Source organism: Heterocephalus glaber, unplaced genomic scaffold (assembly GCF_053883595.1).
Source record: "Heterocephalus glaber isolate CG9 unplaced genomic scaffold, H.glaber_assembly_v1.0 deba00001457, whole genome shotgun sequence".
NCBI classification, from domain to species: domain Eukaryota; kingdom Metazoa; phylum Chordata; class Mammalia; order Rodentia; family Bathyergidae; genus Heterocephalus; species Heterocephalus glaber.
Window position 1 is genome coordinate 40,377,437 of NW_028258305.1, and position 19,752 is coordinate 40,397,188.

Here is a 19,752-nt window from a genome sequence, read left to right on the forward strand (position 1 = left end):
TCACTGTTACTCTGAGCAATTTATTAGCAGCCTTTGATCTCTCTTTTTTCTTTGGTTGCTTTAAAAAAAAAAATCTGGCCTCGAACACATGGAGATTGTTCTGCCTCAGTCTCCAGAGTGCTGGAACACCACACCCAGTTCTTAAATGTTTTGAAGGTTCATTACAGTGTCTCTAGATGCAAATCTCTGTCTGTCTCTGCCTCTGTGATTTTTTGTCTCTCTGCATGTGTCTCTCTTTGTGTCTGTGTCTCTCTCTCTCAGATTTCGCTATGCTGCCCAGGCTGGCCTCAAACTCCTGGGCTCAAGTCATCCTCCCACCTTTTCTTCCCAAGTAGCTAGGACCACAGACACATGCCACCATGCCCAGCCATCTGTGTGTATTTATAGATACGTTATGGGGGGCAGTGCTAGGGCTCAAACCCAGGGACCTACAGATGCTAGGCATGGGCTCTACCACTGAGCTACACTCCTAGCCCTTCCATTTCATCTTTTAGGTCTTTAAGTATTTCATACATGATTATGTTATATCACATAATGATTATTTTTAAAATTCCAATGCATTAACCATAACTTACTCTTACAAATTTTTCTTTTTTTTCTTTTTTTTGCGGCACCAGGGATCAAACTCGTAACTTATTCTTATTTCTGAAATTCTTGAAGGTCTAAATCTGTTTTTATAGTTACTATTTACTCTTTCATGAAGTGGTTTGTTAAGTTTTGGTTTTTGTTACTGTGACCTCATGTGGTTTTCTTGTTGTTGTTGTTCGTTTGTTTTTTCCGGTACTGGGAATTGAACTCAGGACCTTGTGCTTGCCAGGCAGGTATGGCGCCACTGAGCTACATTCCTGACCCAAGCTCATGTTATTTTGGATGTAATATTTTGAAATCTTGAAAACCTAAAACAGACGTGTTTTCCACCACAGATATTTGTGTTTGCTTCTGCAGGAATCAGGCATGTTAATGATCTGTACCACTTGCTTCTATTCTCTTCTCTGGAAAATGGACCTTGGGTTTAATTAGAGATTTTCAGATTCAACCTCGCCATCCTGCTCAAAGCTTAAGGTTTCTTCTGTACTGTGTTTGCCTTCAGAGCAGCTGTACCTTTCCCACTTGCTCATTGCCATTTTTCCTGCCCAGATTTTAGCTTACTGAGTTTTTTCCTTCTGTCTGATCTTTTTCTGAGAGGGATGGGTTGGAAACACTGACAGTGTTTTCAGGTGAGCTCAGCTCAGATTCAAGTTGTTTTTAACAGAAGAACCCTGAGTATACCCACTTTTGTTACTGCTGGAAGAAGTAGATGCCACACTTTGTCAACATACCTCAGGCACCTGCGCCATCCCGAGTGTACTTTAAGGATAGGATATTGCCATAGATACGATGCACTTCTCTGCTGGAGAAGAATGAAAATGTTAGGGAAACATGAGTGTGAGCACCGTGGCTGGGTGAGGGTGAGTCTGTTCTGCAGCTGACTCGGTGGACATGCTAACCTGGAATTGGGCGGGCCGGGGAATGAACTGTTACAGGGTGACGTCATAGGTCTGGAGCGCAGCGGGGGAAAGACCCAGGTGATGGTGACAGAAGGTGTGACCACCGTTGCCTGCACGCTGGATGAGGGCCTCATTGAGTTTGGAACAGCCATCGATGACGGCAACTACACCCGGTGAGAGGCTGCTGCTAACTGGTGCAGCAGCGGGAGGCCGCGCCTGAGAGGGGCAGCTGGGATGGCTGTGAAGCTGGCCACATCTAATCAGGGCGGAGCACTGCAGGGAGGAGACTAAACAAAGTGGGCAAATAATTGCCCAGCCCCTCCCATCCCCTGCCCAGGACAGATTAACCTGTGTCTTCTGGTTCCTGCCCTCACTCTGTGCTTTGCTTTCTTCCCTCTCCAGAGCAACAGTCTTCTTGGAGACCCTACAGATGACCCCCGAAACAGAGGCTATGTGGAAAACCTTGAGTAAACTGGCGCTGGAGGCAAGGCAGCTCCACATAGCTGAGAGGTGAGGCAGGTGCAGACCTGAGGTGCTCAGCAGCTGTCGGGGCTGCCCCAGGCCAGCTCACCTGTGGGCTGCTCCTGCCCAGTGTTTGGGGCCTGCTTTCCTTCCACTGCCAACAAGTGTGAGAGCCCTTCCCTGGTGTCCTTATCCCAGATAAAGATCCATCCCAGATTATGGTGTCTCGTATCATTTCTGCTTCCCCTTCTTGCACCTAGGTGCATGCCCCTTAAGAGTTTTTAACCTCATAGCCCTCAGCCCATACACCAGCGAGTCTCTTCTGGGTGTGGTGCAAGAGTAGAGTTAGTAGGATGAAGCTAGGACTCCAGATACCTTGACTTCAAACCTTAGTTCACATTGCAAACCTGGATGACCTTAGAGAGCTTAGAGCCCTTCCTAAAGCTCGGCCTTGTGCTTTTGCACATACAGGTCAGATAATAATGGTATTGACTCGTAGGATGGTAGAGAAGAGGGGCAGTGGTAGCGATAGTGAAGACAAGTTGGAGAATCTGTGCCAAGAGCATGTGACTTTCCAGTGCTGAGGCAGTGCGCGCTGCTGCTGTCTGGCGAGGAGGAGCTGGCCCTGAGCTCTTTTTCCCTTGCCCCCCCCACAGACTCCCAGCAGGTCCCGGGGACTGTCTTCTAGTGTATCCCACATCTCATGCCGGTCCCACCCAACGTCTCCCCCTTAGCATGGATCATGCCGTCCCCTCCCTGCGCTCTTGTGAAGCCTCTTAATTAGCCCCACTGTTCCGGTCTTGTCTTCTGTTTTTACGGTGCTGGGTATGGAACCCATAGCCTTGCACACGCCAGGCAGATGCCCCACCACCGAGCTCCATCCCTAGCCTTGGTACCAGTCTTGTACTCCTGCACTCCATCCACACCATAGCAGATGAGGTCATTTTTTAGAAACACAGATTGTGTCACGTTTATGCTCAGAACCTTCTAGTAGCTTACTGTTACACTTAGTAAAGGCCCAGACTCCTTGGGGTGGCCTGTGTCCTCTGCCACCTTCCCATGCCAGTTACCCACCTGTCCATAGTCTCCAACCACACGGGCGTCCTCTTGGCCCTTTGAGCACACTAGGCTTATTCTTACTGCGTGCCTTGAGCCTCTCCCTTCCTGGAAGGACTCCTGCATCATCACATCACCACTGGCTCTTTGTCATGGTCAGGCCTCAGCTCAAACACTGGTGCCTCAAAGAGGCCTTCTCCAACTCTAATTTAAATGGATCCCTCCATTACTGATGAGTATCACCCTGCTGTATTTCACTTTTGTTCTCCCAACTCATCTTTTTTTTTTTTTTTTTTGGTGCCAGGGATTGATCTCGGGTCCTTGCACTTGCGAAGCAGGCAGCGAAACCACTGAGCTAAATCCCTAGCCTTCATCTTTATTAATTTGTTTACTATTAGTTTGTCTCCACTGGGATGGAAGTTCCCTGAGGGCAAGACTTGCATCTTCCTTATTCCCTGTCGGGCCTCCAGTGACGAGAACAGTACTTGACCTCTAACAGTGCACACTGTATGTTTGCTGAATCAGTGACTTAATAATGTGCCTGTAATAATATTACTTTTGATGTCATTCCCTCCACACTATAGGTGCTTTTCTGCTTTGGGTCATGTGGCAAAAGCTCGATTCCTGCATGAGACCAATGAGATCGCAGATCAGGTGTCCTGGGAATTTGCAAGTATCATTTTGGTTCATTCAATCTCCCAAGCTAAGATTTTTCTTAGTATTTTTTAAGGAGTAAAAATATCTATGTTAGTACGTTTGCAGTACACAGCTTTTACATTCATCATGGGGAGTTGGTACATGCACATAACACATCTTTTTTTATAGCAGAACGTTTATTGGTGCCTTTTAGGCATACATAATGTCAACGCTCATCACAGGGAATCTGCACCTCTACCTGATAGATCCCGCGTCTTCCTCTCCCCCCTCCCCTCAAGCCCCCTTCCATCCTTATATACAAAAGCTGTATTTCCATTTTTCCTTCTATTTTCACTTTTTTTCTTATCCCTTCCTTCCTTTCTCCCCGCCCCCTTGTTCCCATCCCATTTGAACATTTTCTTCCCATTTCCCAATATCTATTATACATTTTAGTCCTCATTTCCACTTTCAGTTTCTCATACCAGAGAAACAATATGGTATTTAAACACGTGTGTCCAATTTATTTCACTTGAGGTATGGTCTCAAGGTCCATCCGTTTAGCTATAAATGTCTGAAACTCATCCTTCTTTATGGCAGAGTGGTACTCCACTGTCTAAAAAACCCACATCTTCTTTATCCATTAGACAGCATAACACATTTTAAGTCTTTTTCTCTTAGTATTCAGCCCCACGATTCCTAGCTTTCCAGGCATCCCTAGTTTCTTCTACACTCCCCACCCCTCCTCTACCCTCAAGGTGGACCATTTTGGAATTGCTTGTGAATCCTCAGGCCTCTAAACCCCTGGAAGGTTTTCAGCTTTTCCAGTCTGTTAGCTGTCCCTGACCTTCTGGCCTGCCTATCCCAGCTTATGTAGACCTGAGCCTCATTTTTCCCTGCAGGGTGGAGAAGGAACAGACTTCTATCAGGTCCGAGCACGTCTGGCCATGCTGGAGAAGAACTACAAACTGGCTGAAATGATCTTCTTGGAACAGGTAAAAGGGGAACAGAGAGACAGGATAGAATAGAGGATCGGGGTGGGGAGGGAGGCAAACTCAGGAGGAAAGAGCTCAGTCCACTGGACTTCCGAAGGCTTGAGGGAGAACTTCTGGAAAGGGTTAGAGTTCACTTAGCTCCTTCCTTAATTTCCTCTCTTGTGCTAGTCTTTAGGTAAGACTTCCCCTTTGGGCTTTAATATCCTCTTCCTTTCTTTTGGAGACAGTCTCACCATGTAGTTCAGGCTGGCCTTGAACTCACTGTGTAGCCCAGGCTGGCCTCAAAGTCACAGCAGTCTCCCACCTCAGCCTCCTGAGTGTTGGGGTTACAGGCACCCACCACCACTCCTGGCCCTTGTTTTGGTAATTCTTGCACATGAGTTCCGTCCGTATTTTGTGGGTCCCAAAACTTATTCAGCCTGAAGAGCCCTGTTGAAAGGTTTGTGCACATGAGGAGCCCTGAAACTTAAGTTTCTTTCAGTTTTCATGCAAATCCACCTGTGGGCTGGAGTTGTGGCTCGGTGGTAGAGCATGTGCCTAGCATGCACGAGGCCCTGGGTTTGCCCCCAGGACCACCAAAGAGACGGAGTCAGAGACAGATATAGAGTGAGGTGTGTGCAGCAGTTAAAGGATGAGGGGCGAGGTGCTTGGTCCCCATGGCCTGGCGTTGCAGCCGTGCTGAACAGGGCGTGCTGACTTTTGATCCTCATGTCTTCCCTCTTCTTTTCTCCTGCCTGATTTCCCTAGAATGCTGTTGAGGAGGCTATGAACATGTACCAAGAGCTACACCGTTGGGACGAGTGTATCGCTGTGGCTGAGGCCAAGGTACAGGATGTGTCTTCTTCAGACTCTTGAGAATCTGGTTCCACTGATTTCGGAAAACTGCTTTTGTCAGGAAAGCTATTGGAAGCAGGATAAGTTTGGGGGTCTGAGAGGATAAGGAGTTGGGATACGGTGACCTGGGAGGATTTGCACTGTTACAGAGGGACTGGAGAAGCACGGAAAGCAGGACAAGGAGGGCTCTGATGCCGGGCTCCTCTGCATGTGCAGGGACATCCAGCCCTGGAGAAGCTGCGCCGGGATTACTACCAGTGGCTGATGGACACGCAGCAAGAGGAGCGAGCAGGTGAACTTCAGGAGAGCCAAGGGGATGGGCTGGCAGCCATCAGCCTGTACCTCAAAGCTGGGCTTCCCGCCAAAGCGGCTCGCCTGGTGCTGACCCGAGAGGAGCTGCTGGCCACCACAGAGCTGGTGGAGCACATCACCACGGCCCTCATCCAGGGGGACCTCCACGAGAGGGTACGGCTGGCTTGGTTTCCCCAACCCTCGTCTCCAGGGCTCCGTCCCCTCTCCCATCCAGGGGAATCCTGGGGTGCATAGGCCTCCCTGACTGCTGACATTCCTTCTTCCTGGAGCTGATTCTCGATTCCTTGTGTTGTAGCAGTTTCATTGTATATATGTGTTAACAGGCAGGTGACCTCTTTGAGAAGATTAGAAATCCACAGCGGGCCCTTGAGTGCTATTGTAAAGGCAACGCATTCATGAAAGGTACTAGCCACCCACAAGCCGTCCTTTACTATCGTGCACTTTTGCCCATCCAGTCCCTGGCGCCTCTTGCGGGACATGTATTCCAGTTGACTGGCTTGAGTGTTCTTCCGTTCCTCCACTTCTCATCTATTCTCCATGCTTCATTTCCTGGTTCCATTGTCCTGAGTCCCGTGCCTGGATTCCGAGCCCAGTACCTTCTCTGTCCCTGGCAGCTGTAGAGCTGGCTCGATCGGCCTTCCCCATGGAGGTGGTGAGACTGGAGGAGGCATGGGGGGACCACTTGGTGCAGCAGAAGCAGCTTGATGCCGCCATTAATCATTACATCGAAGCCAGGTATGGCAGCATGGGAGTGAGTGGAGATTTGGGAGAGAAGTGAGAGGTGGTGGGCAAGGGAAGACACCAAGTCTGAAAGAAGAGATCTCAGACTATAGGCGGGGCCCCAGGAGCGAGTGCTCCATGCTAGAGCACTGGCCTGGTACACACGAAGCCCTGGTTTGATCTCCAGCTCAGCAAAAAAATAAAAACTTAAGCTAAAGTGTGGATGAGGAGTTTCTTCCACTCATCCTCTTTCCTCATGCGTATTTATATCTTTCCCAACACTGCCAGGTGCTCCATTAAGGCAATTGAGGCTGCCCTGGGTGCCCGCCAGTGGAAGAAGGCAATTTATATCTTAGATCTACAGGACCGGAACACTGCATCCAAATACTATCCTCGAGTGGCCCAACACTATGCGTCTCTGCAGGAGTATGAGGTGAGGAAGAAGCCCTTCTGCAGCATGAGGCAATGCAGAGCAGGGTGTGAGGAGAGCACCCACAACAGGAAGTGGGGCCAGCTCACCAAATGCTTCTTGGCCAGGCCCAAACAGCAGTACCGCTGTGAATAGGAGGAAAGGGCCTACTGCCCTGGTTTCATCCCTGTGTGACACAGACACCCCAACCCCAGATTATAACGTGATCTCTAGCTGTCTTCCTGTGCCAGCTCCAGTGATTCTTCATGGATGACTCTATCATAACTTCCATGTAGAACTGCCTTGTTCTGCACAAATACGAGGGCCTTAAAAATTCTGTCATGTTGCCCCATACTGCTTTGAGCTGGTCTTTGCTATAAACAGTGTAGGTGTTATTCACCGATACCCATCTCTTCCTCCCAGGCTGTCCACCATCCCAGCTGGGGTTTGTTCCTTCCTCCTGCAAGCTGCTGTAATTCTGTTGCTCTGAGCCTTTGTGTCTCCCTCTCGTCAACTCCAGATTGCCGAGGAGCTCTACATTAAGGGAGACCGGATCAAAGATGCTATAGACATGTACACCCAGGCTGGCCACTGGGAGCAAGCACACAAGGTAGCAAATGGGTGGAGTCCTTGCTGCAGAACTCTGCCTTATTCCTCGGCCTCTGACCTCCCTCCTTCACTGACTTCCCTGAAAGCTGTGAAAGTAACCAAACGGGCCGGGGATGTAGCTCAGTAGCACTGCACCTGCCTGGCAAGCATAAGGTCCTGAGTTCGATTCCCAGTAACTGATCCCTCATCACAGGGAAAGATGAGATGAGGAAAGGCCTCTGGCCCTGAGCCTTTAAGTCTGAAGAGGGCAGATGGGTTTGGGGGCTGAGCAATCTGAACTACCATTCCCAAGCTTCTGGTTACTTGGTAACTTTGTTCTCACCACTCCATCCCTGAGTGCAGTGAGCGTAGCAGGAGCATGGTAATGGGTGCGCCTGCCCCGAGCACAGGCCCCACATGCCCTCCTGCCTTAGCATACTGTGGGCTGCCTGTGGTCCTGCTGGATTTGTAATTCCCTGATCTGACTAGTAGAGTGGCAGTAACCAGCGTCCCGTGACTTGTGGGTGAGTTGCAGTTCCTGAACAGACAGGTTCCCCTGAGGCCCTGCCTCCCCTGTGAATTGGTACCTCGTGTCTCTGCACAGCTGGCGATGAAATGCATGCGACCAGAAGATGTGTCAGTGCTGTACATCACTCAGGCCCAGGAAATGGAGAGGCAGGGCAAGTACCGCGAGGCTGAAAGGTGAGCTGTGGCCTCAGAGGAGGCGTGGAGGCAGGTGAGGCATCAGAGCTGGGAGGAAGGGTGGCATCAGAAGATGCATCCCCCTGCCCAGATGCCATGGCAGCAGGGCTCTAGCTGTACGAAGCCCCGGGTCTCTGCTATCCCCAGGCTCTATGTGACAGTGGAAGAGCCTGATCTTGCCATCACCATGTTCAAAAAGCACAAGTTGTATGATGACATGATCCGGCTGGTAGGAAAGCACCACCCAGATCTACGCAGTGACACGCACCTCCACCTGGGCAAGGTGAGCCCCCTCCCGGCCCTGCCCGCTCTTTGCCCACCAGGCTTCCTCTCCCCATCTCCATCCGGACCCCCTTCCTGCAGGAGCTGGAGGCTGAAGGCCGACTGCAGGAGGCAGAGTATCACTACCTCGAGGCCCAGGAGTGGAAGGCAACAGTAAATATGTACCGGTCCAGCGGGCTTTGGGAAGAGGCCTACCGGGTAAGGGGTCCAGGGCCACTCTGGGGTTCCAGCGGTCCTTTCCCACTCTCGTGTGACTAATTCTAAACGGGGCAGACCATCTTTGAAATGCAATGCAAACCAGTCTCTCTCGTTAGAAATATGTTCACACCCATGTGCACAAACTTTAATTTGTAATTTTAAGGGTTTGCGGACTTCCTGAAGCTGGTCCTTGCTCCCTGTGTACATCAGCCTAAGTTAAGAGACCGTGACACTTGGCCACCTGATCTGCATCACAGCTGGGACCGTGAGGGCAGAGATGGAAGGGAGCAACTCTGCAGTGGAGGATTATTCAGTGGTTTTGCTCTACAGGTGGCCAAGACTCATGGAGGAGCGAATGCCCATAAGCACGTGGCCTACCTGTGGGCAAAGAGCCTGGGAGGAGAGGCTGCAGTGAGACTGCTTCACAAGCTGGGACTCCTGGAAGCCGCTATTGACCATGCTGCCGAAAACTGGTGAGGCCTAATACCTTCTCCATGGGCCCCTGTATGAGAAACATGTCCAAAACCCAAAGCAAGCATGAAGAAATGCAGCGAGAGAGAGAGACCCTTGGGAGGAGAAGACAGAGCAGCACGATTCAGTAACTGCTCCCCTTGTCAGGGCTCAGATGGCGGTACTTCTCCGGCTCTGAGCGGAAGGGCAGAGCAGGAACAACTGTAAAGCTGGGATGCACTAAGCAGTGACGTACTTCTGGGAGGCGGAAGTGCGATTTTGTTAAACGCAAAATGAGCTCTTAAGCAGATGTTAGGAAGGCCAGGAGCAGACTCAGATGTCGAGAGCAGTCTTGCTCATCTTTGGAGAGCCGGGGCGCAGGGGGAGGTGTGGGAGCACAGAAGCTCTCCTGCTGGCTCCAGGGGAGGCAGGGTGGTGGCCAGCTGTCTCTGGCCCCGGTCACAGGGCTGTAATGATAGCAGACTGCCCGCCTGTCTTCCTTTACATCTCCCTTGCTGCTCCGTCTCTTCTGCCATCTTTAAATCTGCCCCTTCCCTCCCCTCAGTCCGTTCTCTGTCTTCTCTTGCATTCTGTAAATATTAAGTAGGCAAACCTCCCGTTTCAGCTCCTTTGAATTTGCTTTTGAACTCTGTCGCCTGGCCCTCAAGCACAAAACTCCTGAGATTCATCTCAGATATGCTATGTACCTGGAGGACGAGGTATGGACGTGACTTGGACCCTTCCGTTCCATCCCCTGCTCACTGCTGCCTGGTGTCAAAGCCCTGCTTCCGCTGCCTGTGAGGCCAGCCGGGCTCTCATGATTGTCTCCCTTTCTCTCCATGAAGGGTAGATTTGAAGAGGCTGAAGCTGAGTTCATCAGAGCTGGAAAACCCAAGGAGGCAGTCCTCATGTGAGTCACCCCGTCAGTCCCTTATCCTGTCCTCCCAGGCACAGCCCTGGGATCTTCCGTGGTCGTCTTCACCTCATTCAAACCTAGTGTCCATAAATCTGACTTCCCTGCCCCGTTCCGTGTCTGTCTGTCTGTCTCCATGGTGAGGCCTCAGTCCTGTACTCAGAGCTTCCTCTGTGTCACCCTCTGGGGCAGGTTTGTCCACAACCAGGATTGGGAGGCAGCTCAGCGTGTGGCCGAGGCCCATGACCCTGACAGTGTCGCCGAGGTGCTTGTGGGACAGGCCCGAGGGGCCTTGGAGGAGAAGGACTTTCAGAAAGCAGAAGGGCTGCTGCTTCGGGCCCAGAGGCCAGGCATAGCGCTCAGTTATTATAAGGTGGGCACTGAATTTGAGCCCATGAGGGGAGAGTGAGCACATGCGAAGCCGCAGAGCACCGTGCTCATCCCTCGTGCTGAGGTGGCTGGGGGAGGGGAGAGGACAGGCAAGAGGAAGGAGCAGAGTCCCCAGGAGCCCGGAGCCAGTGGCCAGCGGAACCTCTGTGGCAGTGGGAAGCTTCCACGCCTCCCTCTGGCCTCCTGACACTTGGCAGTCTGAGCAGGAGGCTGGACTGTGGAGTGACGCTCTGCGGATCTGCAAGGACTATGTGCCTGGCCAGCTGGAAGCCCTACAGGAAGAGTACGAGCGGGAAGCCACCAAGAAGGGGGGCAGGTATGAAGCCAGGGCCCCTGGGAGTGTCGGCAGGGCGGGCCTGTGTCACCCAGTGTGCACAGCTGGGCCACACTCCTCTCCCTGTTCCTGGTCATGAATACACTCATCCCCACAGGGGTGCGGAGGGGCTCGTGGAACAAGCTCGGCAGTGGGAGCAGGCTGGAGAGTATGGCCGTGCGGTGGACTGCTACCTCAAGGTGCAGGGCTCTGGAAGCAGCAGCCCGGTGGAGAGGTGCTGGATGAAGGTGAGGGCACCAGACTTCCCGGCCCTCCTTCCTCAGGCCGAGCTTCCCTTCTCAGACGTTCATCTTTATCCTCCTGTGTCTTTGTTTCCAGTCGAGTAATAGGTATCTATTGAGAGCCTGCTGTGTGCTACAGGCAGAACCTATAGACCCTATGAGGTCTATAAAAGGGGACGTAAGACAGAGCCCCGATGGCCAGAGTTTAGGGGATGTTAGAGTAACATGCGGCTTGGTTGATTAATGTTGTATCTGAGTAAAGACTGAAGTATATGATTTCATTCAAAGAAGGGTGAGGTCTCCACAGGCTGGAGGGTCAGGAAGGCTGTGAGGAAGGAGCAAGGCCTCAGACAAGGGCCAGGTGGCCAGATGGAGGCCGTAACGCAAGAATGGGCTGCTCTTCCTCCACCCACCCGAAAAGAAACCTCCAGCAGATGAAGCCAGGCCAGTGTGCTTCACTGCTTCTAAGACAAACTGTCTTAGCCAGAGAAGTGGAACCAGTGGGGACTGTGTGTATAGAGTGTGTGTAGGCAGGTGTGAGGTAAGAATTGGCTCACACAGTTATAGAAGTGGGCTAGTCGCACAACCTGCAGCGCCGGAGAGCTGATGGGTAGTTCCTGTTTGAAGGCCAGCAAGCTTTAGACCCAGGAAGAGTTTATGGCAGGAAAACAACGTCCCCGTTCAAAGGCATTCAGGAAGAAAGAATTCTCTCTTCAGGAAGGGCTAGCCTTTTTGTTCTATTCAGGCCTTCACCTGATTGGATGAAGTCCATTCACATTAGGGAGGTCAAACTGCTTTACAATTTAAATGTTAGCCCCATCCAAAAACACTATTGCAAATATCCAAAATAATGTTTGACCAACCATCTGGATGCCATATATCCTGGTCAAGTTGACTGTCATATATACATATTCACCTTTCAATGCCTCTGCAGTTGGGATGCTGCGCAGTTTATTTAAATGCTGTACCTCAGATAGAGTGAAGTGTGCTGTTGAGCATCCTGATGAGATGAAACGCACCAGCCCTCTAAACTAAATGTTGGTGTGATGATAGCCCTGCAAGATGTGCCTTAGGCCTCAGGGCTCATCACAGAATAGCCCCTAGGAGCTGGGACAAAGAAAGTAGAAAGAAGAGCTGATCTGGCATGAGATTCTAGCTGATTTTAATCAGTAAGGGCCAGGGATTTAGCTCAGTGGTTCTGGCGCCTGCCTTGTAAGCGCAAGGTCCCAAGTTCAATCCCCGGTACCAAAAAAAGAAAAAGAAAAAGAAAAACAAACAAACAAAAAATCAGTATTTATTAATTTATTAATCAGTGTTTTACTCTGGATCGCTGTTGACTGGAGTCCATACATGACTGCACTTTCTTCAGATTAGCCAGAAGATTGGCAGGAGCATGCTTTAAGCTTTGAAGGGTTTGGCAAACCAAGAAAGGGAGCACTAACAGGCGCAGGACAGTACAGGAGAATTAGCATGGACTATAGCTAAAATGGATCATGGAAATTGAAATCCAGTGAGGATGTCAGCATCACAGTGGAAACAGTGATTTTATACAGGGCGTGGGTTCCTAGAATGACAGTTTCAAGAGTTGAAAGGAACTGGCAAAATCACCTAGACCAGCACCGTGCACTAGAAACAATGCAAGCCATGAATGTATGCCACATATGTAGTTTAAATTTTCTAGTAGCCATGCTAAAAAAGTACAGAGAAACAGGTAAAAATAATTGTAATATATTTTATTTAATCTACTACATCTGAAATATTTTAACATACGAATTAAGCTTAACATTATGGAGATATTTGCCATTCTTTTTTGTTTTACTATCTTCAGAATTTACTGTGTATGAATAAAGAAACTGAGGCTCATAAAAGCCTAACACAAATTATTGCAGAATGCCCCAGACCCCTCATTCCAGGGATTCTTTCTCTATGCTGTGCTACCAAGATTCTATTTGTGACCGAGGACTTGAGAAACCAGTTTGTCACGGGTGGAATGATAAAGGGCTTTCAGACAGTGCAAAGTGTCTGAAAGGGTTAGAGCGAGCGAGCCGAGCAGAACAGATAGGTCTACTGCTGGTCAGCTAAAGGTTTCGATGGACCATGAGCCAGGCTTTGCCCAGGAAGGTGGAGGACAGCACGAGAGAGAAGGTTGTCATCTGGAGGGAAAAGGTATCATATGGGTCTGGCTGAGGGGCTCTAGCTTTATTTGTCCTCCCTATTCATTTCCATCTTCTGTTCACCCACCCAGGCGGCTGAGCTCTCCATCAAGTTTCTGCCTCCCCAGCGCAGTCTGGAAGTAGTTCGGGCTGTAGGACCCCAGCTGACTGGAATTGGAAAGCACAGTGCAGTAAGTAGGGTGCTGGGACTGAAAAGACAAGATTGCACTCAGATGGGTTGGGTGATGACATCACACCCAAAAGGTGTGTGAGGTGGCAGTGCTCTGGGGAGACAGAGAGGAGAGCTTACCGAGGGGAGACTTAGGCAGTCGAGGGAAAGATGGTCTCCACGTGGTTGTCCCATGTGCAGGCTGCTGAGCTCTATCTGAACCTGGACCTTGTCAAGGAAGCGATTGATGCTTTTATTGAGGGTGAAGAGTGGAACAAGGCCAAGCGTGTGGCTAAGGAGTTAGATCCTCGGTAAGGTTATGACTCCTCTCCCTGGGACATCCTCTTTGACTTCTTTTGTAAAGACTGAGAGAAAGTTCTTATGGGGAAAGTACAGCACCCCTAAACCACAAAGCTAGAGCTCTCTGTGCTTCTTCACAGGTATGAAGACTACGTGGACCAGCATTATAAGGGTTTCCTCAAGAGCCAGGGCAAAGTGGACTCGGTGAGACTCGCAGTTAGTGGGAAGCAGAATGCAGGGAGAAGCCTGGGTGTAGCTCAGTGGCAGTACTTGCTTAGCTTGTGGGATCCCTAGCACCACAAAACAACAAAAACAGTAAAAGCAGAACGCAGAGAGCGGTAGTAGGTTCTCTCCCTCTCTCCGCCTGTGGGTCATCTCTCTCCTCTTGAGCTGTCTTTTCCGTCAATCCATAGCTGGTGGGCGTGGACGTGGTAGCTGCTTTGGACCTATATGCGGAGCAGGGCCAGTGGGACAAGTGCATTGAAACAGCTACCAATCAGGTACTGCTCTCTCCCACTCCCATGCCCTCTGTACACTTTCCCCTGATTCCCCCACTGCTCCAGAGCTGCCTCTCTCACCCCAACCAAGTCCCAGCCCCCAGAGACCCCTAATAAGCACCAGAGCTCAGCTTTCCACCCTCTGAAATTGGGGTCTCCCATGCCCTTGCCTCCGAATCACACCCATGGCCTCAAGTCACCACCCTCCCCCATGACCTGGTCCTCCAAACCCCTACCTGTGCCAAGCTTTTCCTCCCCACCCCACAGAACTACAAGATTCTGCACAAGTACGTGGCTCTGTATGCTACTCACCTGATCCGAGAGGGTGGCTATGCCCAGGCACTGGCCCTCTACGTGCAACACGGAGCCCCTGCTAACCCACAGGTACCAGTCTTCTGCTTGGCGTGAATGTTTCCACCAGGGAATTCTTTCTTCCTCCTCTGGAGCTCCCCATCCCTTGAGGGATTGTCCTGAAGGACTCTGTCCCTGGACAGCCTCATGCCCATGTCCCCACCCAGCCTCTCTAGAAGGATTACCATTTGAAGAAATACCTACGCTCCCGGCTGATACCTAGGGACCTGTCTTCCAGAGAAGAATCCGCACACCCCTCAAGGGCCTTAACAGCTTTCTCTAGAGAACAAACTGCTCTCCTATGAGAAAATCACAGCTCTCTGAAGTATCAGCCCATTAACACTGTGCCAGCGTTCACACCCATACATTTGCCCCCACTCCCAAAGTATCATCCAGTCAGATTATTTTCTCACTCTTTTCTCTTCTCTAAAAATAATCAAAACTAAATCAAGTAAAAATAACCAGCACTTTGTCATTGCTCCGACTCCTACACACATAGCCTGTTTCTCCTCCCTTTGACCCCACATCCACTGACTCACTTCGGCTTAAGCCCTTCACCCAGATCCCCCACCCCTGTCTCTAGAACTTCAATATCTACAAACGGATCTTCAGTGACATGGTCAGCTCTCCAGGGACCAACAGTGCCGAGGCCTATCACAGCTGGGCGGATCTTCGGGATGTGCTCTTCAATCTGGTGAGGAGGCTGGCCTGCCAGGAAAGGGTTCCTGTGCTGCCCCTTCCCCTCCCTCCTCTCATGCCCTGAGCCTTGGCCCACAGACACGTCTCCCTGCCTGTGTCCAGTGGCCATCAGTGCCCACTCCCTGGCCCTGGCCTCCTCTGACCTCTGAGCCAGGATGTGTTCTCGTCCTTCTCTAGTGTGAAAACCTAGTGAAGTCCAGTGAAGCAAACTCTGCTGCCCATGAGGAGTTCGAGACCATGCTGCTGATTGCTCATTACTATGCCACTCGCTCTGCAGCCCAGAGTGTCACACAGCTGGTGAGATGCCAGGGGGGTGCGATGAGCTGCAGGGTGCTGGGTACTGGGTACCTACAGACTTGAGGTTGAAGGAATCCAAGTTCTGGGCTGTTGGGTTTAGGCTTTTGGACTGCTGCGCTTTTCGTCAGTCTAAATCAGGCTTCAGCCCTTGCTGAGACAGGTTTTCTTCCCATATTGCTTTGAACGTTTTTGTTTTATTTTGTTTTTGTTTTTTGAGACCGGGTTGCACTATTTTAGCCCAGGCTAGCCCTGAACTTGTGATCTTCCTGCCTCTCCCTCTTGAGTGCTGGGATTATAGGTGTGCACCACCATGTGCAGCTTGCCTTGACCATCTGAGTCTCTGTCCACACAGCTCCGGCACCTTCTTATGTTTAGTTTATTTTTACTTTTTTTTTTTACAGTGCTGATGATTGAACCCAGGGCCTTGCATATGTTAGCCCAGTGCTGTACACTAAGCCACATCCTCAGCCCTGCCTCATAATTTTTGAACATTTGAGTCCCATGATTTCTTTTTTTTGGTACTGAGCTAAATCCCCGGTCCTCTATTTTTTTTTTTTTTTTTTTTTGAGACAGGGTCTCACTAAATTGCCCAGGGTGGGCTGAAACTTACATCCTGCTGCCTCAGCCTCCCAGTTGCTGGGATTACAGGCATGGACCCCCCCTGACACACACCAGTTTAATACTGATTGTTGGTTTCCTAGTTCTGCGCTGCCTTCATTGGAGAATCATTGGTCTGGTAGCTCAGTGACTGTAATGCCAAGATCATAAAGCTTTACCTTTAATTCTCAGGAAACTGTGGCTGCCAGACTTTCTGTTTCACTCTTGCGTCACACCCAGCTACTACCTGCAGACAAGGCCTTCTATGAAGCAGGCACTGCCGCCAAGGTGAGTTCAACAGGAAGGGTGGGGCTAAGAGATCCGGAAATGCAGTTGGAAGACAGGGAATATCCCTGGAGCAAAGCTGATTGTGGGGCTGATGTTATGGAAGATGAAACTGTCCTGTGTCTGTGCCTGGTTTTCTCCCTGCCACCTGGAGAAGTAGCACCAAGCTCAGCTTGCGCACCCGCATTTGGAACTTTTCTGTGTTGCAGGCTGTCGGCTGGGAGAACATGGCCTTCATCTTCCTCAACCGCTTTTTGGATCTGACCGATGTGAGTAGAGAGGTTAGGTTTGGCCTGTCACAGGCTGTGCCCATCTCATGATTATCCACTCTGCTGCAGGCAATTGAAGAAGGTACCCTGGATGCCCTTGACCACTCGGATTTTCAGGGTACAGACATTCCCTTTGAGGTGTCACTCCCAGCCCAGCAGCACGTACCCGTAAGTGTGCGGGGTTGAACAGCAAGGCCTCACCAGAGGGAGTGCTTTGGGAAGAGAGTTTGGGCTGCCATCTTTCCTGGGGCCTCACTACTGCTTAAGTGAAATCGAAGCAGTGACTGTTTGCCCCAGTGCAAAGTGATCATCATGGCTGAAAGCTAGTGTACAGGATGAGGGCTTAGCAAACTCCCTCCCCACCTGCGGTGCCCAGCCCTGCCCTGCCCTGTGTGACGACACTGCTCCCTCTGTGCTTCCCAGGAGGCCCAGCGAGAGGAGATTCGAGACTGGGTCCTCACAGTCTCCATGGACCAGCGGCTGGAGCAGGTTCTGCCTCAGGATGAGCGTGGCACCTATGAGGCTTCCCTGGTGGCAGTTAGCACTGGAGTTCGGGCACTGCCCTGCCTCATTACAGGTACGAAACCCCGCAGCACCCACATCCCGTGGCAGGTGGAACTGGAGGGGAACACAGCAGGATCAAGAAACTTCCCTTCATGGTGATTTAGTAAAGGCTGTACAAGGCAGGGAATCTCACTCTACCCCACTCTGTTCTTTGATTTACATCCTCACTCTGTCTCAAACCCTTGTTCATCTTTTTCTCTTCCCATCAGGGTACCCCATTCTGAGGAACAAAATTGAATTTAAGCGACCAGGGAAGGCTGCTGACAAGGACAACTGGAATAAGTTCCTTATGGCCATCAAGGTTAGAGAGGGAAACCCAAAGGCTAAGGCCAGGGAGCAGAAGTGGGGGAGGGCACTGGAAGGGTGGCTGGGATGGTTCAGAAGCAGGTGCAGGCCTCCAGTGGACTCATGTCCTCTGCACCAGCTCTGAGGGGCTCCTCTCAGGCTCTCCCCTTTGCTCACAGACCTCCCACAGCCCAGTGTGCCAGGACGTGCTGAAATTCATCAGCCAGTGGTGTGGAGGGCTCCCCAGCATCAGCTTCTCCTTTCAGTGATGGAGACCTGAGGAAGAGTTTGAGCTTCTCCTTCATTAAAGTTCTGTTAACTAATTGAAACCACTGTGTTCTCTGATCACAGCCAACCCGCAACACCAGCACAGTGCCCTTTCCCCCAAAAGAACTGTAATCAAGTAGAAGAAAAAAACATTCTTTTATTACAATTATTTATGTCATCCTGGAATCAGGGCCCTGGCTTAGTGGAAAAACACTTGTGGACTGAGCCATGGAAGAGCCTTTGCTGATAAAAGGAAGAACCAATCTGGGTCTGATGGGGAAGCTGCAGAGCAAAGAACCAGCTGTAAACAGGCATGGTGGTGCGTGTCTGTAATACCTGTACTCTGGGAGGCTGAGGCAGGAGGATCACAGATTGGAATCAAGCCTGGGCAACTTAGACCCTGTGTCAAAAGGGGGTGGGTAGCTCAGCGTGAAGGCCCTGGGTTTAATCTCCAGCACACATGAACACACAAGAACCCGCCACAGTCCCAGGAATGCTTCCCTGTCCCCACTCTCACCCCGACCCTCACCCTCAGAGCCTTTACCTGTCCTAAACCCAGGTTTTCTGTGATGCCCGGAGTTCACGATGTTGATCCAGAAGCTTCACATTTTCCTGCCATTTACATTTGGGAGGTTCCAGCTCTGTCAGATCCGCTAGCTACAGAAGAGAGTGGAGTTAGCACCCTGCCCTGAAGGGTACATCAGGTCCTTTTCTACACAGCCAGACTGTGTGGGGCGAGCCCTCCTGCTGCTCTTCCTTACCTGCTCCTGAAAGTCTTCCTTCTTGCAGGGCCCAACTCCCCTTAGGGTGAGCGCAGCCACACAGCAGTAACCAGACAGAGCAGCCTCAGCCGCAGACATGAGCAGAGAAGGGATCCAGAGAGCCAAGGCCGTGTCCTAAAGGTGAAAAGGATAGGGGCCTGAGAGAGACTGGGACAGGAGAAACAAGTACAAGAGATAAGAAGGGTGGGGCCTCGGCTTTGTGGAAGGCAAGAAGGAAGAGAAGAGGCTTACAAAGATTCTCGTGGTATCAAAGGGGCAGTCGGTGTGTCCAGGCCCCTGGTCCAGTGGTATGGAAGGATCCAGCAGTCCTGGATGGCAGTCAGCAATAAGTCGGCGGCCTCCGTTGGCCACAGTGAGTGACACAGCTAAGAGGAGGCCCACGGAGCAGGCAGCAGACACGAGCAGATTCGCCAGGGCCAGTCCCAGCAGGGCCCAGTGCTGGCGGGGCAGAAGACCAGGTTGAGAAGCCTGGGCCTGGCTAAGTCTCCCAGGGTCTCGGGGTCTGGCTAGACTCTCGGTTTCTCCGTCTGAGGCTTCTCCTGCCCATTGCAAGAGCTGAGACGCCCTGCCCCACGCTCCAGAAGACCCCTCTCACCAGTGGCGGGCGAAATAGGTTCTTGGATGCCAAGAGGGCCACAAGTCCCAGGGAAACGCTCTGCGGAAGACATCACGCCTTTGTGCCCCGGCTGTAGCCGAGCCCTCGAGCCCGCCCGCCAGCCCGCGGCGCTCACCAGGAGCCCCGAGCCCACGGAGATGACATTGGCGGTGGTGTACTCCGGCGTGACGGCACCGCGGGGGTTGGCCACGTGCCGTAGGACGGTGCCATGCAGCACGGCCCCCAGCACCAGGTTCAGGTGGCCCACTAGGATCAGCGCGAGGCCCACGCGCATCAGCCGCCGGGGCCCTTGGGTGGCGTCTGCCGGGGAGGGGGAGGGGTGGCCCTGAGCGCGCGGGCTGGGCAGCCGGAGGAGAGGGGCCCGGCGGCAGGGCCAGCGCAGCACGAAGGGCGGGAGGGCGGGCCGAGGGGACTCGAGGAGCGAGGGGCGGAAGTTACCGAACACGCAGAGGGAACAGCACCGCATCCTGGGAGCCGCTTGGCGCCGCCGCAGGGCAGCTCTACCGGGCCTGGCCTCGGGCCGCCCTCCACCTGAGGCCCGGCCCCGCCCCACCCGAGACCGGCCCCGCCCCACCTGAGACAGCGCCGGGCGGCCTCACCTGGGCCCCACCCTGCCCCCTCCGTAGGCCCAGCGG

The 19,752-nt window shown here is 51.8% G+C and overlaps 2 protein-coding genes across 12 annotated transcripts in view; one reads left to right on the forward strand and one right to left on the reverse strand.

Annotated features, from left to right (window-relative positions):
- The window catches only part of Ift172 (intraflagellar transport 172), a 35,333-nt gene extending 17,552 nt beyond the window's left edge, over window positions 1-17,781 (forward strand). For 6 of the 9 annotated variants that reach the window (XM_087216514.1, XM_087216517.1, XM_087216513.1 and 3 more), the window contains 32 exons: window positions 1,524-1,660; window positions 1,890-1,997; window positions 3,590-3,674; window positions 4,541-4,633; window positions 5,381-5,458; window positions 5,684-5,932; window positions 6,103-6,181; window positions 6,394-6,514; window positions 6,788-6,932; window positions 7,429-7,518; window positions 8,101-8,198; window positions 8,346-8,481; window positions 8,562-8,678; window positions 9,009-9,151; window positions 9,754-9,847; window positions 9,974-10,038; window positions 10,234-10,414; window positions 10,629-10,747; window positions 10,863-10,992; window positions 13,232-13,330; window positions 13,510-13,619; window positions 13,749-13,812; window positions 14,022-14,108; window positions 14,373-14,489; window positions 15,040-15,150; window positions 15,333-15,452; window positions 16,242-16,337; window positions 16,544-16,603; window positions 16,673-16,771; window positions 17,027-17,180; window positions 17,377-17,468; window positions 17,632-17,781. In XM_087216514.1, coding sequence (XP_087072640.1) covers window positions 1,524-1,660; window positions 1,890-1,997; window positions 3,590-3,674; window positions 4,541-4,633; window positions 5,381-5,458; window positions 5,684-5,932; window positions 6,103-6,181; window positions 6,394-6,514; window positions 6,788-6,932; window positions 7,429-7,518; window positions 8,101-8,198; window positions 8,346-8,481; window positions 8,562-8,678; window positions 9,009-9,151; window positions 9,754-9,847; window positions 9,974-10,038; window positions 10,234-10,414; window positions 10,629-10,747; window positions 10,863-10,992; window positions 13,232-13,330; window positions 13,510-13,619; window positions 13,749-13,812; window positions 14,022-14,108; window positions 14,373-14,489; window positions 15,040-15,150; window positions 15,333-15,452; window positions 16,242-16,337; window positions 16,544-16,603; window positions 16,673-16,771; window positions 17,027-17,180; window positions 17,377-17,468; window positions 17,632-17,721 — 3,567 coding nt within the window. In that variant the 3' untranslated portion in view covers window positions 17,722-17,781. The remainder of the gene's footprint in view (window positions 1-1,523; window positions 1,661-1,889; window positions 1,998-3,589; window positions 3,675-4,540; window positions 4,634-5,380; window positions 5,459-5,683; window positions 5,933-6,102; window positions 6,182-6,393; window positions 6,515-6,787; window positions 6,933-7,428; window positions 7,519-8,100; window positions 8,199-8,345; window positions 8,482-8,561; window positions 8,679-9,008; window positions 9,152-9,753; window positions 9,848-9,973; window positions 10,039-10,233; window positions 10,415-10,628; window positions 10,748-10,862; window positions 10,993-13,231; window positions 13,331-13,509; window positions 13,620-13,748; window positions 13,813-14,021; window positions 14,109-14,372; window positions 14,490-15,039; window positions 15,151-15,332; window positions 15,453-16,241; window positions 16,338-16,543; window positions 16,604-16,672; window positions 16,772-17,026; window positions 17,181-17,376; window positions 17,469-17,631) is intronic. The other 3 variants (XM_087216515.1, XM_087216511.1, XM_087216512.1) reach the window with 2 other exon arrangements.
- A 75-nt stretch (window positions 17,782-17,856) lies between these two features.
- Window positions 17,857-19,690, reverse strand: Krtcap3 (keratinocyte associated protein 3). Of its 3 annotated transcripts, none has more exons than XM_087216528.1 (7): window positions 19,556-19,690; window positions 19,233-19,417; window positions 19,097-19,156; window positions 18,733-18,939; window positions 18,481-18,615; window positions 18,264-18,376; window positions 17,857-18,001 (listed from the first exon to the last, which is right to left on the reverse strand). In XM_087216528.1, the coding sequence occupies exons 1-6, from the start codon at window positions 19,581-19,583 to the stop codon at window positions 18,269-18,271; spliced, it is 723 nt and encodes a 240-aa protein (XP_087072654.1). In that variant the 5' UTR covers window positions 19,584-19,690; the 3' UTR covers window positions 17,857-18,001; window positions 18,264-18,268. The 3 variants fall into 3 exon arrangements, with proteins under 3 accessions (XP_087072654.1, XP_004839261.1, XP_004839262.1); XM_004839204.4 differs by having other exon boundaries at window positions 17,857-18,119; window positions 19,556-19,689; XM_004839205.4 differs by lacking the exon at window positions 19,097-19,156 and having other exon boundaries at window positions 17,857-18,119.
- Window positions 19,691-19,752: the final 62 nt, after the last annotated feature.